General features: G+C 38.9%; 1 protein-coding gene across 3 annotated transcripts in view; it reads left to right on the top strand.

Annotated features, from left to right (window-relative positions):
• FBXO33 (F-box protein 33) overlaps positions 1-20,184 on the top strand; it is a 25,933-nt gene extending 5,749 nt beyond the window's left edge. The window contains exons 2-4 of one of the 3 annotated variants that reach the window (XM_042858507.2): positions 8,299-8,409; positions 12,913-13,623; positions 17,783-20,184. In XM_042858507.2, coding sequence (XP_042714441.1) covers positions 8,299-8,409; positions 12,913-13,606 — 805 coding nt within the window. In that variant the 3' untranslated portion in view covers positions 13,607-13,623; positions 17,783-20,184. The remainder of the gene's footprint in view (positions 1-8,298; positions 8,410-12,912; positions 13,624-17,782) is intronic. The other 2 variants (XM_005301557.4, XM_042858506.2) reach the window with 2 other exon arrangements.

Below are 20,184 nucleotides of genomic sequence, written 5' to 3'. Positions count from 1 at the left end.
AGGGTAGAAATGACAGTCTGGACCCTATACATAGAATGCTTCCGCCGACGTGCGCAGGCAGAAATTGTGGAAAAACAACATCGCCTGCCTCACAACCTAAGTCGTGCAGAATGCAATGCCATCCACAGCCTCAGAAACAACCCTGACATTATCATCAAAGAGGCTGATAAAGGAGGTGCTGTTGTCATCGGACAGAGGGCTGCCAGACAACTCTCCAATACCAAATTCTACAGGCCACTTTCCTCAGATCCCACTGAGGAATATACTAAGAAACTGCACCATCTACTCAGGACACTCCCTACACTAACACAGGAACAAATCAACATATCCTTAGAGCCCCGACCGGGGTTATTCTATCTACTACCCAAGATCCACAAACCTGGAAATCCTGGACGCCCCATCATCTCGGGCATTGGCACTCTCACTGAAGGACTGTCTGGATATGTGGACTCCCTACTCAGACCCTACGCCACCAGCACTCCCAGCTATCTCCGTGACACCACAGATTTCCTGAGAAAACTACAATGCATTGGTGACCTCCCAGAAAACACCATCCTAGCCACCATGGATGTAGAGGCTCTCTACACAAACATCCCACACACAGGTGGAATACGAGCTGTCAGGAACAGTATCCCTGATGATGACACAGCACAACTTGTTGCTGAGCTCTGTGACTTTATCCTCACGCACAATTATTTCAAATTTGGTGACAATATATACCTCCAGACCAGTGGCACCGCTATGGGCACCCGCATAGCCCCACAATATGCCAACATTTTTATGGCTGACCTGGAACAACGCTTCCTCAGCTCTCGTCCACTCACGCCCCTTCTCTACCTATGCTACATTGATGACCTCTTCATCATCTGGACCCCCTGGGAAGGAGACTCTGGAAGAATTCCGCCACGATTTCAACAGCTTCCACCCCACCGTCAACCTCAGCCTGGACCAATCTACACAGGACGTCCACTTCCTAGACACCACCGTACAAATAAATGATGGCCACATTAACACCACCCTATACCGAAAACCCACCGACCGCTACGCCTACCTTCATGTCTCCATCTTCCACCCCGGACACACCACACGATCCATCATCTACAGCCAAGCGCTGAGGTACAACCGCATCTGCTCCAACTCCTCAGACCGAGACCAGCACCTACAAGATCTTCACCAAGGATTCTTAAAACTACGATACCCGCATAAGGAAACAAATCAACAGAGCCAGACGTGTACCCAGAAGCCTCCTGCTACAAGACAAGCCCGAGAAAGAAACCAACAGAACTCCACTGGCCATCACCTACAGACCTCCGCTTAAACCTCTCCAACGCATCTTCAGTGATCTACAACCCATCCTGGACAATGATCCCTCTCTTTCACAGACCTTGGAAGGCAGGCCAGTCCTCGCCTACAGACAACCTGCCAACCTTAAGCATATTCTCACTAGCAACCACACACCGCACCATAACAACTCTAACTCAGGAACCAATCCATGCAACAAACCGCGATGCCAACTTTGCCCACATATCTACACCAACAACACCATCACAGGACCTAACGAGATCAGCTATGACATCACCGGTTCATTCACCTGCACGTCCACCAATGTTATATATGCCATCATGTGCCAGCAGTGCCCCTCTGCTATGTACATTGGCCAAACTGGACAGTCACTACCTAAAAGGATAAATGGACACAAGTCAGATATCAGGAATGGCAATATACAAAAACCTGTAGGAGAACACTTCAACTTCCCTGGCCACACAATAGCAGATGTAAAGGTAGCCATCTTACAGCAAAAAATCTTCAGGACCAGACTCCAAAGAGAAACTGCTGAGCTTCAGTTCATTTGCAAATTTGACACCATCAAATCAGGATTAAACAAAGACTGTGAATGGTTAGCCAACTACAGAAGCAGTTTCTTCTCCCGTGGTTTTCACACTTCAACTGCTAGCAGAGGGCCTCATCCTCCCTGATTGCACTAACCTCGTTATCTCCAGACTGATTCTTGCCAGCATATTTATACCTGCCCCTGGACATTTCCATTCCATGCATCCGACGAAGTGGGCATTCACCCACGAAAGCTTATGCTCCAATACATCTGTTAGTCTTAAAGGTGCCACAGGACTCTGTTCCTTTTTACATAAAATATACTGACAGTCTTGCTGCTGGAAATCACTTACATTCCAGAGGGCCATCTTATAAATCTTGTGTTTGATATTACAGGCATACAGATCCAGAATTACTGCAAATTTAATATTATGAATGACAGTCTGCTAATACAAAACTTGTACTGTATTTAGAAAAGAGTTTCTTCATTCTTTATTACTGAGTACCTGGGCATTAAAAAGGATCTTGGTGTTCTGATAACAGTTCTACTCCTGCTGATTATTTTTAACCAGAAGTCAAAATCCTGTTTTGTAACAATATCTATCGCAACAAATTGTGAGGGTCACAGAGGATTGACTTCTGATGGGGGAATGAGCAACAGGAACAGATCATCTCTTAAAACAAAGATTCTAAGTAAGTAGCAGGTATGGGAAAACTTTCCATGAGTCATCTTAATAAGAGCATAGATATTCTGATGGTGTTTTTTCAGGAAGATGCTTTGGGGGGAGGGGGGGAGGCGTGGAGGAGAAATATTTGATTTTTTTACTCTGCTGTGTTGAAATCCACAAGTGTAGTCTTACCCTGTCGGAGCCATTCTGAGAAAAAGTAGGAAGGGGTTGATGGCTGTTGCTTGTTTCTCTCCCCTGTGAAGACCTAGCACATCCAGTGACCTGCCTGATCTGTATCAGTGTGGAGAGCAAGAATCTAGATTTTAGTAAAACTCCAATATGTCAGCAAAATGTGTCTTAAAGAATTTCAGGAATTAAATTAAATGAGGCTCCAGGATTATTAAATAGGCCAAATATTCAGCATATTAAGGAAGTCAGAATGGCCGCATCTTTACTGAGACTCTTCAGCAAGGCAACTTCATTTAGCAAGCAATGGTGGAATTGCAACCATAGACCATGAATGAGCAACTTTACAATTCTCTAATCCTGCTATTTGTAAACAAGGCCTATGTGAAATGTGGTTGAAAAATGTGTAACGGGCACACAAAAAAACAGGGCACAGCAAGCAAATCTAGTCTAGTGCAATTACTAAATTAGTAGAGAATGCAGTGGCATGTTAGGATAAAGTTCTAAAGTAGCTGGAGAAATATAAGATAGTTTAAAAGTAGAATCTCATGGATCATAAATGGTAAATGCTTTGGGACAGGGACTGTCTCTGTATGTGTTTGTAGTACATAGAACAGCACCACTGATCCTAACTGGGACCTCTGGTTGCTGCTTTAATAAAATTATTCAGTAGTAATTATTCTTTTCCTTTCTCAATCAATCATAATAGCAAAACTGAAGCAGGGATCAGAAAAAACAAATGGTACACCATAGGGATCAGTATTGTTCTTTTCACTATTTTCATTAATGATATATAGGGGATATGAGTTCAGCATTGATCAAACTTACAGGTGGTGATAATGATCATGTGGCTAGCAAATGCAAAAGAGAACAGAACTAAGTTGCACTATAGCTGTCATTATTTACTTAAATAGTAAACTCTTTGAGGCAGAGACTTTCTAGTTGTTTGTACAGTGTCTAGCACAAAGTGTTGCAGCAATTTACTACTACTAATGTAATCTTGAAGCAAAACAGTGGGCTATAAGTAGTGAGATGATACTGACTATTAAACAGACCCTGTGCCCTGCAGTTCTGTGGCTGCATAATTAATCCCTTGTACAGCACTGTTTTCCAGATCAAAGCTTTTAAAAGGGTAGTTTCTAGCCCTTATGTGTAATAATGTAATGTCTTCCTGAGTCTGCAGATGCTCTGAAAGATGTGAACTGCCTCATTCATCTCAATGACTTGTTCTGAAATCTAAAGATGACAGTTTCATTCTCAGCATTACATAAGATGCTGCCAATCATTTTAGCAGAAACATCCAGCCATCCTACTTCCTTCATCATACTAAACTGACTCTCTGCATCCTAGGGGCAAAAAGCCCAAAATATTCCCCTTCTCTGCTACCAAAAGCTTGAGCTTTCCCCTCACCCAACAGTTTTATTTGAGGTAGTTAGGCATCTTCAGCATGCCTCAGATTTTTATATTGAAAATGAGAATAGTTCGCATAAAATAGAATATCAAATAACTTGGGCTACTCTACTGATCATACTCATTTTTATATTTTAATTAAAACTTCCAAAGCTGTATATACAGGAACGTTGTTGAAGTATTTAGGTGTAGCTTGCTGTGAAGTATTTGAGGCCTTGCTAGTAAGTCCCTCATTCACTTAGGAGAGGAAATAGATAGCAGATACAACTATAGGAGACAGCTGTTAGGAAATCAGAGTAGGAAGTGATGACAGATTGCAAACTAAACAAGAGATTTCTAGTAGTGCTAGTGCACAGTGATTATAAAGGGTGATAGATTGGACCTAAAAATTAGGGAAGTGAGACATCTCCTCTATGTATCCTTGTTTCCACTACAAGTGAAATATCTTATGAAGATTTAGTCATCTTCTAGTAAAGTGCAGTGAAGAGCCCAGGGAAGGTTCCCTGGCGCTGGAGCATGGGCTCTAGTGTTGCTGATATTCACATAGTAAACTTGTGAACAGATTTTTGGATGTAGCACCTGTAAAGTTTTAAGTCCTGGAGATGTGGTGACTTTTCGTTGAAGCATGCATAAGGGAGTTGTGCTGCTCCTCATCACATTTGATGGTGCCAGTAGGAGCATTAAATGATTGAAAAAAGGGTCTGAGAATGTGCCTTTGTCTAGGATTGTTCATGGCCATATTATTTACAACTTTCTGCAATCAACCCTTTCTTCCTCACGCCACACATTGGACCAGTGCAACTGTTCTAATTTTTTATACATATCAGAATTACATGTGGGAGATGATGCACCAGCACAGTACTAAAGCCTCATGGTTCTTGATGTCTACGCTGGCACTGATCGTGCTGCCTCTAGGAATTGCTGTGGTGATGAAGTAGCAACATGTTACCTGTAAAACAGCAGGAATAGGAGTTAATTTTGTACATTCTTCTATGTAAACTATAGATTAAATTATAGTGACCAAAATAAACAGATGGTTTGAACTCTTGCAATCCTCCAAATTTTCACCAGGATTCCTGGAATGTTACACTACCAAAATAACATGTTTTTAGAGTCCTAGGAATAAATTATACCTATTGAATATGTAAATATTTAAAGGAATCCTGTTAACTTTTGAAAAATGACATGCGTGTTAAAACTATGTCAGGTGGCACACCTGCATTGGAGCCTCCTATACTTGCTTTTGTGGTTTTACCATCATGTTTTTAATGTCTTTCCCTCACTGATAGTTGGAGGGCAGGGGGCACACAAGTGGGAGAAATTGTCTGTATAGGGGAAAGTGAAACTGACCAATGTGCTCACACATGCTTAACATGAATGAATTTATATATTTATGTATATTTTTATTAGGGCTGTTATATTTTTAAAATATCGCAATTAATTGCAAGATTTTAAAAAGTCATGATTATTCAGTTTTAATTGCACTGTTAAATAATAGAATACCAATTTAAATTTATTATAAATATTTTTGGATGTTTTTCTACATTTTGAAATGCATTGATTTCAATTACACAGAATACGAAGTGTACAGTGCTTGCTTTATATTTTTATTACAAATATTTGCACGGTAAAAAGATAAAAGAAATAGTATTTTTCAGTTCACCTCCTACAAGTATTAGTGCAATCTCTTTATCATGAAAGTGCGACTTACAGATGTAGAATTATTTTTACATAACTGCTCTCAGAAACAAAACAATGTAAAACTTTAGAGCCTACAAGTCCACCTAGTCCTACTTCTTGTTCAGCCAATTGCCAAGACAAACAAGTTTACATTACACTAATTCTGCCTGTTTCTTATTTACAATGTCAACTTGAAAGTGAGAACAGGTGGGTTCTGCTTGATAACAATCCAAAGCAGTGTGGACTGAAGGACCTTCATTTCATCATCTGAGTCAGATGCCACCAAGAGAAGGTTGATTTTCTTTTTGGTGTTTCGGATTCTGTAGTTTCCGCATCGGAGTGTTGCTCTTTTAAGACTTTTGACAACACCTATTTTCAGAAATCTCATATTGGTACCTTCTTTGCATATTGTCAGATCTGCAGTGAAAGTGTTCTTAAATCTACAATATATGCTGGGTCATCATCCAAGACTGCTATAACATGAAATCTATGGCAAAATGCGGGCAAAACCAAGGAGCAGGAGGCATACAATTCTCCCCCAAGGAGTTCAGTCACAAATTTAATTAATGCATTTTTTTTTTTTTAGAGTATCATCAGCATGGAAGCATTTCCTCTGGTATGGTGGTCAAATCATGAAGAGGCATATGATTGTTTAACATACCTGGCATGAAAATACCTTACAATGCAGGCTATGCAGGCTACAACAGTGCAAATATTTGTAATCAACAATATTATAAAGTGAGCATTGTACACTTTGTATTCTGTGTTGTAATTAGTCAATATATTTGAAAATGTAGGAAAAAATCCAAAAATATTTATAGTAGAACCTCAGTGTTACGAACATACCTCATTTGGAACCGGAAGTATGCAATAAGGCAGCAGCAGAGACCTTTTCTTCCCCCCGTCCTCCTCCCAAAAAGCAAATACAGTACAGAACTGTGTTGATCAGAAACTGTCAAACTCTTAAAACTTTCCCTTTTTTTAGTAAAGTAAGGAAACTTTGTGCTTCTTTCATTTAAATTAAGATAGTTAAAAACAGCATTTTTCTTCTGCCTAGTAAAGTTTCAAAGCTGTGTTAAGTCAGTGTTCAGTTGTGAACTTTTGAAAGGACAAACATGACGTGGTGTTCAAAGTTACAAACATTTCAGAGTTATGAATAGTGACTTTCTGTGACTTCTGCAGTGGTCAGTGTGGCTGACCCCAGAGCCGCCCAAGCAGCTGACCCTGGCGTGAGTTGCTTAGGAGGCCCTGGGGACAGCCACATCAGCCACTTAGGCGGCCCCTCAGCCAGCTGCTGCAGGAATGGCCCCGGCACCAGCCGCATCGGCCGCTGCTCTGGAGCCTGGGGCTCCCTTCCCCTCCCCGCCTTCCCGTAAGATTCAATCAGTGGGGTTTATGGTATAAGTCATGGACAGGTCACGGGCCGTGACTTTTTGTTTCTTGCCTATGATCTGTTCGTGACTTTTACTAAAAATACCCATGATTAAATCATAGCCTTAGTTATGAACAACCTCCATTCCTGAGCTGTTCGTAACTCTTGAGGTTCTACCATATAATACATTGACATTGGTATTCTGTTTAACCGTTAGATTAAAACTGTAATCGTGAGCTTTTTTTAATCTAGTTAATTTGTTTTCGTTAATTGAGTTAACTGTCATTTATTGATAGCCCAAAATATAGTTAGACATCATAATCTTGGATGTCTCTTTAAAGCATAATGTGAATGATGGGCCACTGGATGAAGCATGTTACAAAAACGATCTGCTGTCTGATACAATGTAAATTAAATGCTGATTTTCTTCAGACTTTCTTCATAACTATCTTTGGCCTGGTCTACGCCTAAAACCTAGGTGGACCTAGCTACGTTGTGTCGGGGGGAGAGAATGGAGGGGGGGGATTCATATCCAAGAGATGTAGTTAAGCCCCAGAATTTTTCCTTCAACCTAGCTATTGCCTCAGAGAGGTGGATTAACTATGGTGACAGAAGACCTCCTTCCATTGCTGAAGTAAATGTCTATACTACAATGCTGCAGCACTGTCTGTGCTGCCGTAGTTCAGACATAGCCTTAGAGTTCTAGGTGTTCAGCATTAAGTGCAGCTTTCATATAATGAAAAGCAGATATGTATACAGTGTCACTGATGGGATTTTAAATAAATTTGTAAGGATGAAAGTGGATAACATGCACTTAGATGTCACAAGGAGTATTCCTGATAACATTCTGCTAGACAACTAGATACATATTCAGACTATTACAGTAGGGTGACTCAAAACTGATCAGACTTCTTGCTTCTGCTCTTGATTTTGGCGTTTTAAGATGCTCCCCCTGAAAAGCTCCTCTAAGCTTTTAGTTTATTTGGAAGTTGTGTGTTGTCCCAAACTTATAGACAGTGCAACTCTTTCCAGCCTGGATGATACCTCCTGTGCATAAGTGTGCCCTTGCTACCTGTGTTCAAGAATTGTCCTTAACATTTCCGCACTGTTGCCTTACCTTCATGTGCAAACTAACAAAACCTATTTTTATAGGAACCTCCAGAAGTTAAGTCTTTTTGGGGATATAAGCATTCTGCAGCAACATGGAAGTATATCGAATACATACCTCGGCAAGGTGGACCCAGATGGCAAAAAGATTAAGCAGTAAGTTCTTCTGTACACACTAGCAAAAATATCATGCTGGTTCAAAGAACTGATAATGAGAGTGCAGGATATTAGGTTGAAAAAGCTCCAGCTTGGTAGTGAGATTTCATCTGGTTTCCGTTTTTGTGTTATCTGATGGTCATTGGTTGACATATATGAGAAGAGTTGATCTTGGTTAAGCTCCTAGCGTCTGTGTCACAAACCATCTTCAGTTGTCACATTTTTGGTAGTCTCTGCAGACAATACATGAAGACACAATACTTTCACTCTTGCCAAGTGATGACTCTAAAACAGAATGCAGTGGTATTGGGGCCAGGGAGAGAGGAGCAGGGTTTCATTGGCACTGTATGTACTGTTGCTGTTCTGAGACTGAGTGGAAACCTGCACTAGGAATTGAAGTCACCTGACAAATTAAACACACACATACAAGAAAAATGAATTTTAGGGAACAAGTGACTTTGAATAAGGTCGTGAGTGAACTCCAGGTAAGGATTTATCATAAGACTCCATGCCTGTTTAAAATGAGAATTACTTATTTGCAGAATAATTCCCACGGCATGTCCATATAGGAAAGCTATATTGGTATAAGCTAAGGGGTGAACTTAAACAATGTGGACACTCTTTTTGCAGAATCAGAGTGGCTTTTTCTTTTTTTTTTTTAGTGTTGCCAGATAGCTTAAAAAGTAAACGTTGATTTTTTTTATCTTAATCTATTTAAATTTTCACAATTGTGGGAAATTGTGGGGGGTGGGGTTCAGACAATAATTGTTTAATGACAGTAGACATTGAGATTCAAAAAGTTAAAACTTTATAACTGTTAAAATACAAATTGTCAACATGACATGTCAAAATCTACAAAGTAAATATGCTTAAATCAACCTGTGTGTTCTCAAGTAGCATTTTTTCTTCTTTGCCTATCTATACATTTTTATGATCGATAGAAATATATTTTTGTCAGCTTGTGTGTATACTAAAATCGATGTCAGTCCACAAGCAGGCTTGGGAGGATTAGAATTTTTATGCCCTTTTGGAAGTGTGTAAACTAAACTGAAAAAGCCATTCTTATTCTGGAACTAATGTCCACACAGTGGGTTTTGCTGGTATAACTGTAAAACTTGCCAATGTAGACAAGCCTTGAGTGCCATAGTTTTAATCTACATTGCCGGGGGGTGACGGGGGGGGGGGAATCTGCTTATCCCAATATTCTAGGAGGGGAATGGGTACCCTTTCCTCTTCCATGTGCTTACAGCTGAAGTAGCTCTGGAACTATCCTAGATATCCACAGATGGATTAATATGTACATGAACATTGAACTCTCTAATGCGTAGGTCCTGACTTTAATTTACAACGTGGTGGAAATTCAGATATGTATTTCCTACTGTGTCTGTTACCCTGTTGTGCTTATGTAATGCAGAAATTGAGATCAATGGGAAATATTATGTGACATTCATACTGTATTGCGGTACCAAGGCACAATTTATAGATATCAGAGTAAAAGCTTTTACTCTGGTTGTGGTGGTGGTTGTTTTTTAATAATATGCTTAGTGCTCTTCCTACATAGGTTTTTTTTATGCTCTATATTTGCAGTTCACGGTTTTAAATATAACTATACTACTTTTCTCTTTACAAATACATTTTATTTAACCATTGCTATGGGGAAGTTCAATACATCATGTAAATGCAGTACATTGTGCAGTTACAGAAAATATGTTCCACCATTGAATTAAATGTAACTATTTTAAAACTCTTATGCCTGAGATGTTACTTTGTCATCTAACAGTTGTTAATTAATCTTAATTTTTCTAAAAATACCAATTGAGCCATTTTAAATAGTGCTTATGAATGATGCTGGATTGACACTGCATTATCCAATAAACAGAAACAGTATGGACAGCAGTATTGTATTTGCATCCTGCATAGTCCTACCAGTGTGACTCAATCCTGACTCAGGACCATTTTCAACGGGGTGAAAATACGAGTTCAGTCTTTGGCTTTTCTTCTGACACTCTCAACAAGAATGCCACTTAGTGCTAATTGTGGGTGGCTTTTCAATGGACTGGTAGCCATAGAAAACTGGACTGATTGCTAACTCACTATCTTGTGTAGATTATTGAACAACTTTCAGAAACATTTAGTTACTATTGTTCTGAGACTATGTATTAAGATAGAAGTAGGGCTTATTCATCAGAAAAGTGTAGACAATTGAAATTAAAACATCCAGTCTGAAAATAAGATGATGAAATTAATAGAAATTGGTACCTATGTAGTTAAACTTGTAGAACATAGCTTGAACTGTTAAATTCATGTGCTCTCCAAGTTTAGAGGTGCCATATTCAGTTAAAGGACTTCCTGGAAGTGCATTGTTAAAATGAATGGCAGTGTAGTTGGATGATAACTTCATTGTGCTTCCTATTGGGCCTCATTTTTATTAGCCCAATATATGGTTATTGTTTAACATAAAATACCCTCAGTTGAGTTGTTTAAATATTTGAGACGTAGTTAGGTTAAAATAGGGTGGGTGGGACTAGAAGGGTTGGCTCAACATTAGATAGCTAGAAAAATTTAGATGAAGTGGCTGTATAGTTGTTTGGTGGACATATGGATGGCTAGTCTTGCGGCCAGAATCTAATTAGGCTTAAATTCAGGGATTTGTGTACTATTATCACGGAAAACTGCTGTACACTTGAGTTTCTAAATGTTCAGTATCCCTGCTTTAATTGGAAGCTTACTTCTAGTACAGAACAGTATTAGAAGCTACAACTGTGCAATTGTGGTTAATCCAATACAGTTTACAGTAATCAAAAGCAAAATGCTCAAATAGTTTAAAATACTATGTTGTTTTAAGGTTAAACATACATCTAGTCATTAGAGAAGCACAACTTAAATTATTAGGCATCAAATTGAGAGAACTGTACAAGAAAACTTTTAGGCATATACAGTTATACCACATTGAACATGCACACATTTCAAATTTACTGTTCATAATTATTGCAGAAGGAAGACTTATAAAGTTAATTTAAAATATTAGATGTGTATTAATGACTATATACAATATTGCAAGATAGGATGAGCTTACCATTTTAGCCCTTATTAAAGATATACATGCACATAGGCAATTTTTTTATTTTTAATTTTCTTCTGAGATTAGATGCCCTTTACATAATGTTCTTTACTGCCTGTGTGTTTGTTTGTATACACAGTGTATACTCTGTAGAAATTTAGCTCAGAACCACTTGATTTTTGGCATGATTATCTTTAATTTTGTGTTACAGATCTTTGCATTGCATTGCATTCCTTGATGCCTTTAAACAGGAACATATTTAACCTGACCCAGCTCCCCTGTTGCAAATACTATATTTTTCCTTCTTACGTGACAAGTGCTATAGATTGCACATGAAGGTGCTTATGCATGTATATTAGAACACATACTGTGACTGTGTGCTCAGAAGAGCATTTGTCAGTGGTGAGGAAGAGAAAAATCCAGCTGGATTTTAGCAGCTGTGGGGGACGTGATCAAAGAATTTATTTAGAGCTAGTCCAGAGCATTTAGCTACACTGCTGAAGTTGTGTGATTCACAATTGTACATTCAAATCAAATTCCTTCCTCTCTTAGGTATGGTATGTGAACTGAATATATAACTTAAAGATCTGTTCATAAAATGTTACAGGGATGGGACAGATGGTCAGGATAGATGCAGGATACTCCTCCTGTGTGGTGAGTGTGGGCCACTTTTATTTTTCTCCAAAAAGGCACATCAATCTGATACTTGGATATCTAATTTTAAAATATTGCCGGGCCCAAATCATGCTCATCCCAACTTAAACTCTTATAATTGCTGATAATTGTAGGAATGATCCAGTATGCACACATGAAAATATTTTAAGAACCTCACTATTATATGCATTTGAGAGAGGTGTAATGAATGTGGTCAGCTAACCAGTTTCAAATATTTCAAAACCAAATTTCTCCAAATCTGGCAAAAAGCATTAATGTGCTTTAGGGCTATATACTGTACATACCAAGCTTGCTGTTGGGCTGGGTGGGGCAGGGACTGCATTAGAGGTGTCAGAGCATGAGGCATCAGAGGCTTTTTAAAGTAGTAGTTACTCATATCTGTATGACCCCAAAATGGCTGAATGGATTCCCTTAAACTTTTGTTTTAAAAAAGTTTGGCGCTGAGAAATATGGGATACTTACCTTCAAAGGGCAACATTTTCCACAAGAGCAATCAATACATATATTCCCTTCCCAAGATAAATCACAATTGTGGCATCATTTGACTTTGGTAGAAGTTAAAGTAGTTTAGAGCCTGATTTTGCAGGTGCCGTACATACAGAACTTTCACTGACTACTCAAGGAGGTCTTCACATAGCTCAGCTACAGAATCGCATCCTAACTGGAAGAGAAGAGTCTTTCTTGAATAAATATAGAATGCTATGCAGTTGTATTATCACATTGAGCCCTATTTAATGGGGTCATTGTTGCTTATGTTTTTCTTGCAGAATACAACAGCTATTTGAAGAAATATTGGGCAATAGCAGGCAATTGAAGTGGCTGTCTTGTGGGTTTATGCTGCAAATAGTCACTCCCACATCATTGTCATCTTTGTCAAACCCCATTGCCAACACCATGGAACACCTGAGTTTGCTGGACAACCACATCCCTGGTAATACCACTCTTATCACTGCAGTTGAATTGGAGCGCTTTGTGAATCTGCGCTCACTCGCCTTGGATTTCTGTGATTTTACAGCTGAAATGGCAAGAGTCCTGGCTGATAGTAACCATGTGCCTTTGCATCGACTCTCTCTTCTGGTCCACAAAATTTCCATAATGCACAAGTCCTTGGAAAACATGCCAGAAGATGAGAATTGGAAGGCACTGACACGCAACAGCACTAATCTTCGGGTCTATATTATGGCTTTTGATATCAAGAATGATGACATGCTAAGAATTCTTAAGCCCAGTATCCCACTAGAGAGGATTCACTTTGACAGCTACATCACTTGTGTTTCAGGGGCTGTTGTTGACCTCATATCCAGGCAGTATGACAAGTTTCTCACTCATTTTATATTAATGAATGATGTGATAGATATGTCTGGTTTCCCAGATCTTAGTGACAACCGTAATGAAGATCCACTGGTTTTGTTAGCGTGGAGGTGCACAAGGCTCTCTCTCCTAGCAGTTCATGGTAGGTAATTCTATGCCCAAATATAGTAAGTGACTTTGACTTTTTTTTTATGCTTTAGTCTTTTTTCTAAAAATCACAATCGTACACTTTGTATTAATAACATTAGTTACTGCCCTAAAAAATCCTGCAGGAGATGTTAATTGTAGAAGCTGTTTTATAAAGGTACTGAAAAAACGCATTCTCATACCATCAAACTTGAAAGTGTAAAGTCATTCCACATACTATAGTTACAGTTATTGCATAACAAATCACGTAACTAGTAAGTTACTGATTGTAAACAAATTTACCTATGCAACTCTGCTCTCACTTGGAGTTTACTAGGTTGCTTGTGTAAATGAGGATGAGTGAGAATTTTTCTTCTAAGGGTCCAAAAAAAAAGGTGGTATATAATATTCTATGCTCGAGAGAGCTTATTTTGAGTGTGTGGAGGATCTTTATTACATTAAACTATGTATTATCCAGAGAGTATCTATGCTTGTGGATATGAGAATTGGAAATGTTTGCTGCTTACTATTAGTTCATTTTCCAGTGAGGTGTTATGTGATTTTACTTCCTGGTTGTAAATATGCATGGCCCACAATGAAGCTAGGGTGAAGAGATGTGTATTACCAATCTAGTGAGGATCTAGCAGCAGCTAACAGCCTGAAGTGTTGGCTGACAAAGTTTGGAATATATTCTCTCAGTTTGATCTATTTGCAGGAGGGAGAGTAGCATAAACTGCATTTCTCATCCCCTGAAATAGTTTTAGGTGAGTGCCTGGCCAAATGCCACCATACACTAGTCATAAATTGTCTGTACTAATATTTTATTACTGTAAACCTCTAATCCATTCTGAATTTAGGCTCAGAGAGAGAGGGATTTACTCTTATGTATTATCTGACTTCAACTAGTGACCTACAGCAGACAAAAGTAGGTAATATTCAATTAACAAATACAGGGAAATGAAATACTAATGTAACACTAGTAGTGTGGCTCTTCATATCTTATGTGGACCAGCCACAGGAGGTTTGAGTCTGCTGGTGCTTATAGGTAAGGGACTTCGGCCTCAATCCTGTGATCTGCTCTATAGGCGTGGACCCCTGCTGCTCCTTCAAACAGCTTGCTTTAGCTCAAGTAGCAGAGGGTCATGTTTTTAGCACCAAAGGGCATGGGTTCAAATGCCACTGTTTTCCCCAAAGTGGGGGGGAGTCAGATACTTGCAAGAAAGAGTCTTCAGATGACAAACTTTAATTCTTTAAAAGACAGTAACTTAGTGTAACTTCTTATTGTCTATTAAGTGGGAGAAAAGACAGATGCCCAGATAGGTAAAATCAGATCTCAAGATGAAATACTTTCAGTTGTGCTTCTCGTAACTTGCCTAAATTGGGAAAATATGCTCTTTTTCTTCCTTATGCTACCAGGCTGCCTGGAAGTTATTTTGTCAGCTGGAATAAAAATAACATCTAAGTTCTGTGTTCACTTCCAAGTTCTTAAATATTTTAAGCTAACACTGCATTTTTGCTGTAACAGGTTCCAAATGCAGCAGTTTATCTTAAGAATCAATTTTAGGTTTTTCAGAAAAGGCTAAAATATTCATATTGGATGCTCTGTTCTCCATAATTTCTACTGCTTTTTAAGGAAGCATTGTTTTTATTGTTCTTATAAACAGGACAGCTTCTAAACTTTTTTACAATTCAGAAATCACAAGTTCTATCCTGTTAGGTCCTGATTGACAGTAAAAAACAAAACAAAAACAAAAAAAACCCACTTCTAAAGTTAACATTGAGACAATTTTTAAGGGAGTCTGACTTGTTGATAACTACATCTAATGTTGTAGCAGCTAGAGGAGAGGCAGGGGAAGAGAATTTTCTCTTGCATCCATTCCCTGTACTCTCAGAAGAAGTTAATGAAATCTATTTATACCTGTCCCCTCCTCTTGCAATTTGTCTAAGTACTTGTATGTAATAATTACCAAAAAAAAAACCCCTTTTAAGCTCAACACAGCAATTTGTTTTTTTAAAACAAAAACCAAACACCGGGTTTTAGTGCCACCCACTAACAATTTAATCCCCTTCTATCTGATACCCTTTCCCCCAAAAAAGGCTGTAAACAGCCTTCGAGCCAGAATGAACTATTCTGTAGCTTAGCTGTGACAGCTCAGAGAATGGTAACTAGTCAGTTACTAGGATTTACTTGATCTGCATCTGTCTGACTGTCTGTTTGTCACTAGATCAGGTAAGGCTAAAAGAAATCTACCTCACTAGTGCCTCATGCAAAAGTGCTTTCTCACTGGGGCCTTAAGATTTTTTTCTGCTTTACAGAGAAACATCTGCTACCTACCTTAGAGTGAATCTTCCTGAAGCAATAAGAGTGAGGAAGTACCGAGGCAGTCTCTGGGGCTGAAAAGCAAGCCCACCTAGCTTGCATGAAAAGGAGGGAGAATCTTCCCTGTGGGGCAAAGGCACTCCCTGAGGCAGCCTTAGACTTTGGGGAAGAGATGCTTCAAGATTTCATGATGTAAGGGATCTCTACAAGCCCCCCCTTGTGAAGTGTTTGGTTGGATTGGGGTCCTTTCTGGCTCCTAAAATCTTACCAGAAGGATAGTCATTCCTTCCAGAAGTTAACATGAAAAGCTATAGGGGTCATGATAGCCGCCTTAGTATTCAGAAGGCTAATCCAGGGAATAGCGTTCCTCCAAATCATGTACCTGAATCACCCTTGTTTGGCTGCCTCCTTTGTTCTTGTGAGTGTTCTTGTTCCTTCTCTCAGTAAGGACCTATTCATTCTGAATTATATAGTGGACTGGCTAAGCTCATTCAAGATTCTTCGGGAAAGTAGTACCTAAAAGTGGAGTTCTTGATTGGGTTTGGTATCCTACAGCCTTCTAGGCCTCCTGATGTTCCTTGTACATTGAGACTTCCAGCCCACTGTACTAGACAGGGGACGTGAACATTACAAAGTTGCCTCTTGGAGTTTTTTGCTCTTTCATTAGGCATTACCACTGATCATATCAGCATCTGCATATGTCCTGTACTGCGGAGTGCTTTGAGCAGTGCTTCTGTGGGAAGCTTCAGGTGCAGCAGGTGAAAGATTCTCATTCCCCTTTCTTCATCATACTCGCTCATTTAATTCAGCCTCCACTGTCTTCTCTCCTCCCCATTGAGATGTTTTCTCATAGGTTGCCTGCTATACAGAATCCACTATCTACATTGAAGACCATTCCCGAGAGAGTCAAACCTGTTTGTTTTTACCAGATAACTTTCTGTGGCTTGGATGAGACTGTAGTTTCATCCGCTTTACTGGGCTTTCCAAGTCCAGACTTCAACAAGAGAATTTGCATCTTAGGTGGGAAGAAGAGTAAGCTTATAGCTACTTCATACTAGAAGGAAGAAACTGGAGAAGCAAAGGGGAGGGCACCCTAAAGAAGAAGGAAATTGTGCTTAGTGGTATCAGTGAGGTAGGAGGAACCCAGCATGTTTTCTCAGCCAACCTACAGAAAGCAAGTTCGCAAGTAATTGAGAATATAATTTGCCTTTTTCTTCACTTTCTGGGGGAAATAAAATATGAACTTCTAATAGGTACCAAAGACAACTGAAATTAAATATGACAATTATAAAATTAAGATAATTTTGCAATTGAGTGAAAAAGTTTTCAGCATTAAAGGGACTTGATTTTCATGAAAAGTGCCATGATCTGTGAGGAAAGATCATAAACACTGCGAAAATGGAATCTGGTAATTGAAAATAGGTCTAACTGTAACACAGCAAAATCAAAGCTCTTCAGAATTCCTCTGTACTACAAACACAGTTTTAATGCAGTTCTTACACCTATACTTTCACTTAAGATGATTAATCATGCACTCTTCCTTGCACATGACACCTATAAACTGTCAAGTAATTTAGGTCTAAAATATTTGGTTTGTCCCAGAGTCCATTCTTTATAGGGGGAGGGGGCAGATCCAACAAAGTTTGACGGGAGGGAGAACTACTTACAGTGTTTTGAATTTTTTTTCCTCTCTTGATAAGAATAAATTTGAGCCTTATGGCTTGTAACTTTTAAGAAATGCAGGAAAAAAAGGTTGCCAAATGGAAAAGGGGCAAAATCAGTTGGGGAAAAGACATTCTAGTCAGGGTTCTCAAGTTTTAAACACTTTAATAAAGCAGTTCTGCAATGAAGTGACAGCTTTTTTTCCCCCACCCTCCCAGGTTACACAGTGTGGGCCCATAACCTCATTGCAATCGCTCGTCTTCGTGGCTCTGATTTGAAAGTGCTTGAAGTCACAGAAGAAAGCATTGATTTCGACCAAGGTGAACTGGCTGATCAGGATGTGGATCCAGTACATAACCTCATTGAGCAGGTATCCCTTGGATTGGGTCGACCTTGGCATGCAGTCATGGACCTAGAATTACTCAGTGTCTTCACCGAGCCAACTCGTCATTTTTATAGAGAGATGCAAAGCTTCAGTGAAGGCATTTAGCTCTTTTTTTTATTTACAATTCCTGTGGTTACATATGCAAGTAGGATCCTATTATGTTTTTCAGTAGTGTGAATTAACCCCTTTTGTGCTGTGTTTAATCAGTATTAGATATATAGAATTATATATGTGTATTCTACTTCTTGATCAAAGAACGTAGTCGGGTATTGGTTTAGAAGCTGAAAGTGGCAACGTTTAGGGCTTTCACGGTTAATGGACTTGTCTACCAAACCTTATAGAGATACAGCCGAAGGTTGTCTGAGGTTGCCGGCTAACTATATATTTTTTTACTGAGTAACTGCATCTTCTATTATTTTACTATTATGTCGGAGTTTAGTGCTCAGGAGCCAATTTTTAAATATCCATAGCCCAGTGGATTTGTATGCAATCATTGTCATATAATCTGGTAGTATGCTACTTATTAGGCTTTAAAAAATAGAAGAAAGAGAAGACTACCCAATGCCAGTTCACTGTAAACTTTCACTTTAATTTCACATGCAGTTTCTGAAGCATGAATTACTACTACTCTCTAAATTTTTTCTCATTTATTAAGCAGTGGTCTGTAGCACTGTGTAGCTTTTTTCAGTTACTCACCTGAATTTGCGAGCTCTTAGACTATAAATTGTAGGATTTCTGATCCTTCGTAAATTCGTCATAGCTTCTTATTCTCATGATCTGTCAGTTTCTCCATACGAGTTAGCTTTGGGCCCAGATTTAAAAGGAAATATAAGTTTACACATTCCGATGGGGTAAAACCATAACAATGAAGCTATAAATTTAAATGTACATTCTTGCAAACAAACATTAGTCGTGAAATCCCTAGCAACCAAGTCACTGGACTTTCTCTGTCAGCGCCTGTGTCAGCTGCCAAAGAATAGATTAAAAATGAAGTGCCCACATGCTGGCAGGGGCAGGCCAACTGTTGGTCTGCCAGATACTGCTAGATTGTAATATATAAGGTCGAATTTCGACCTGTGGTACACAGCTGTGCTGTGGCTCAGTCAGCAACCTCAGAACTCTTAAACAAACATGCACCTGTTTCACTGTGAATAGTGAATGTAAAGGAAGGAAAGGAAATAAATACAAAGCTTGTTCTATCACAGGTATGAGCTGCTATGATGCATGAAGAACATTCCATGAAGTATGTTTTAAAATCTTGTTATATCTGAGAGGCTTTAAAAGCCGATTTAACTGTTTCAGGGCAACCGCGGTACAGACGTGGTCTCTGTGAGACTTCCACCTGACCCCAGTTTTAAGTGGTACGAATGTTGTGCATTTAATGTTAAAGGACAGTCTGCAATAATTAAAGTAAGTGGCCAACGTGGGTGCCCAGCAGTGCTGAGACCTGGCTGCTATATTGTAAGCTTTGGAAAACACAATTTATGCAACAGATGTCCAGATATGATTCTATTTATGGAAAAAGTTTATATGTGTTTTACAAATGGTTTTACCATCTTATATTAAAATGACCTTTTGACAGGTGTGCGCTGTTTTGTCTCCAGTGAGCACATACCATGCGGATTTTATATGTACATCAGTAGAGTGAATCCACTGGCACAGTGTGTGTGTATATGCCAGATGTGGTGAGATTTTATCTTATAAATGTGATCAGACTAAAAAACTCCTGACAGAAAATGTAAGGAAACCAGCTGAATGTTTGAACTGATGACTGATGTTGTATGGTTTATGTTAAATGTATATTCTTTTAATCAATGAATAAAGCATTAAAAACTGATCATTGTAAAATATTTTATTGTATCAGCATGAGGATTTTTAGCATTAAGCTGCAGCAATCATTCATAAATTGTGTATAATTGTTAGTTCCCATTGTGTTGAAATGCAGCAAAGCTTAAAGTCTAAAGTAAATCATACAGTAAATTCTTAGTTGGCTGATATTTTGCAAAAATGTTGATAAAGTACTTAACAAAAATTAGACCAGCTAGCACAGACCGAATATTGCACATTTGATATGGCTTACTAGTCTGATACAGTAAATCGTAGATTGTAGAATATAGAAGACTGACTGAGAAATTCCTGCACCAGTTGCAACTGCTTAACTCAAAATCTAATGTGCTCTAGAAAACTGTAGTATTCATGTCAGTGTCCCACTATTAAATAGATTATGAATACCTA

The sequence above is a fragment of the Chrysemys picta genome, chromosome 4, assembly GCF_011386835.1.
Source record: "Chrysemys picta bellii isolate R12L10 chromosome 4, ASM1138683v2, whole genome shotgun sequence".
Classification (NCBI taxonomy): domain Eukaryota; kingdom Metazoa; phylum Chordata; order Testudines; family Emydidae; genus Chrysemys; species Chrysemys picta.
The sequence above is the reverse complement of the archived record's forward strand: the minus strand, read 5'-3'. Positions and strand labels throughout refer to the sequence as shown.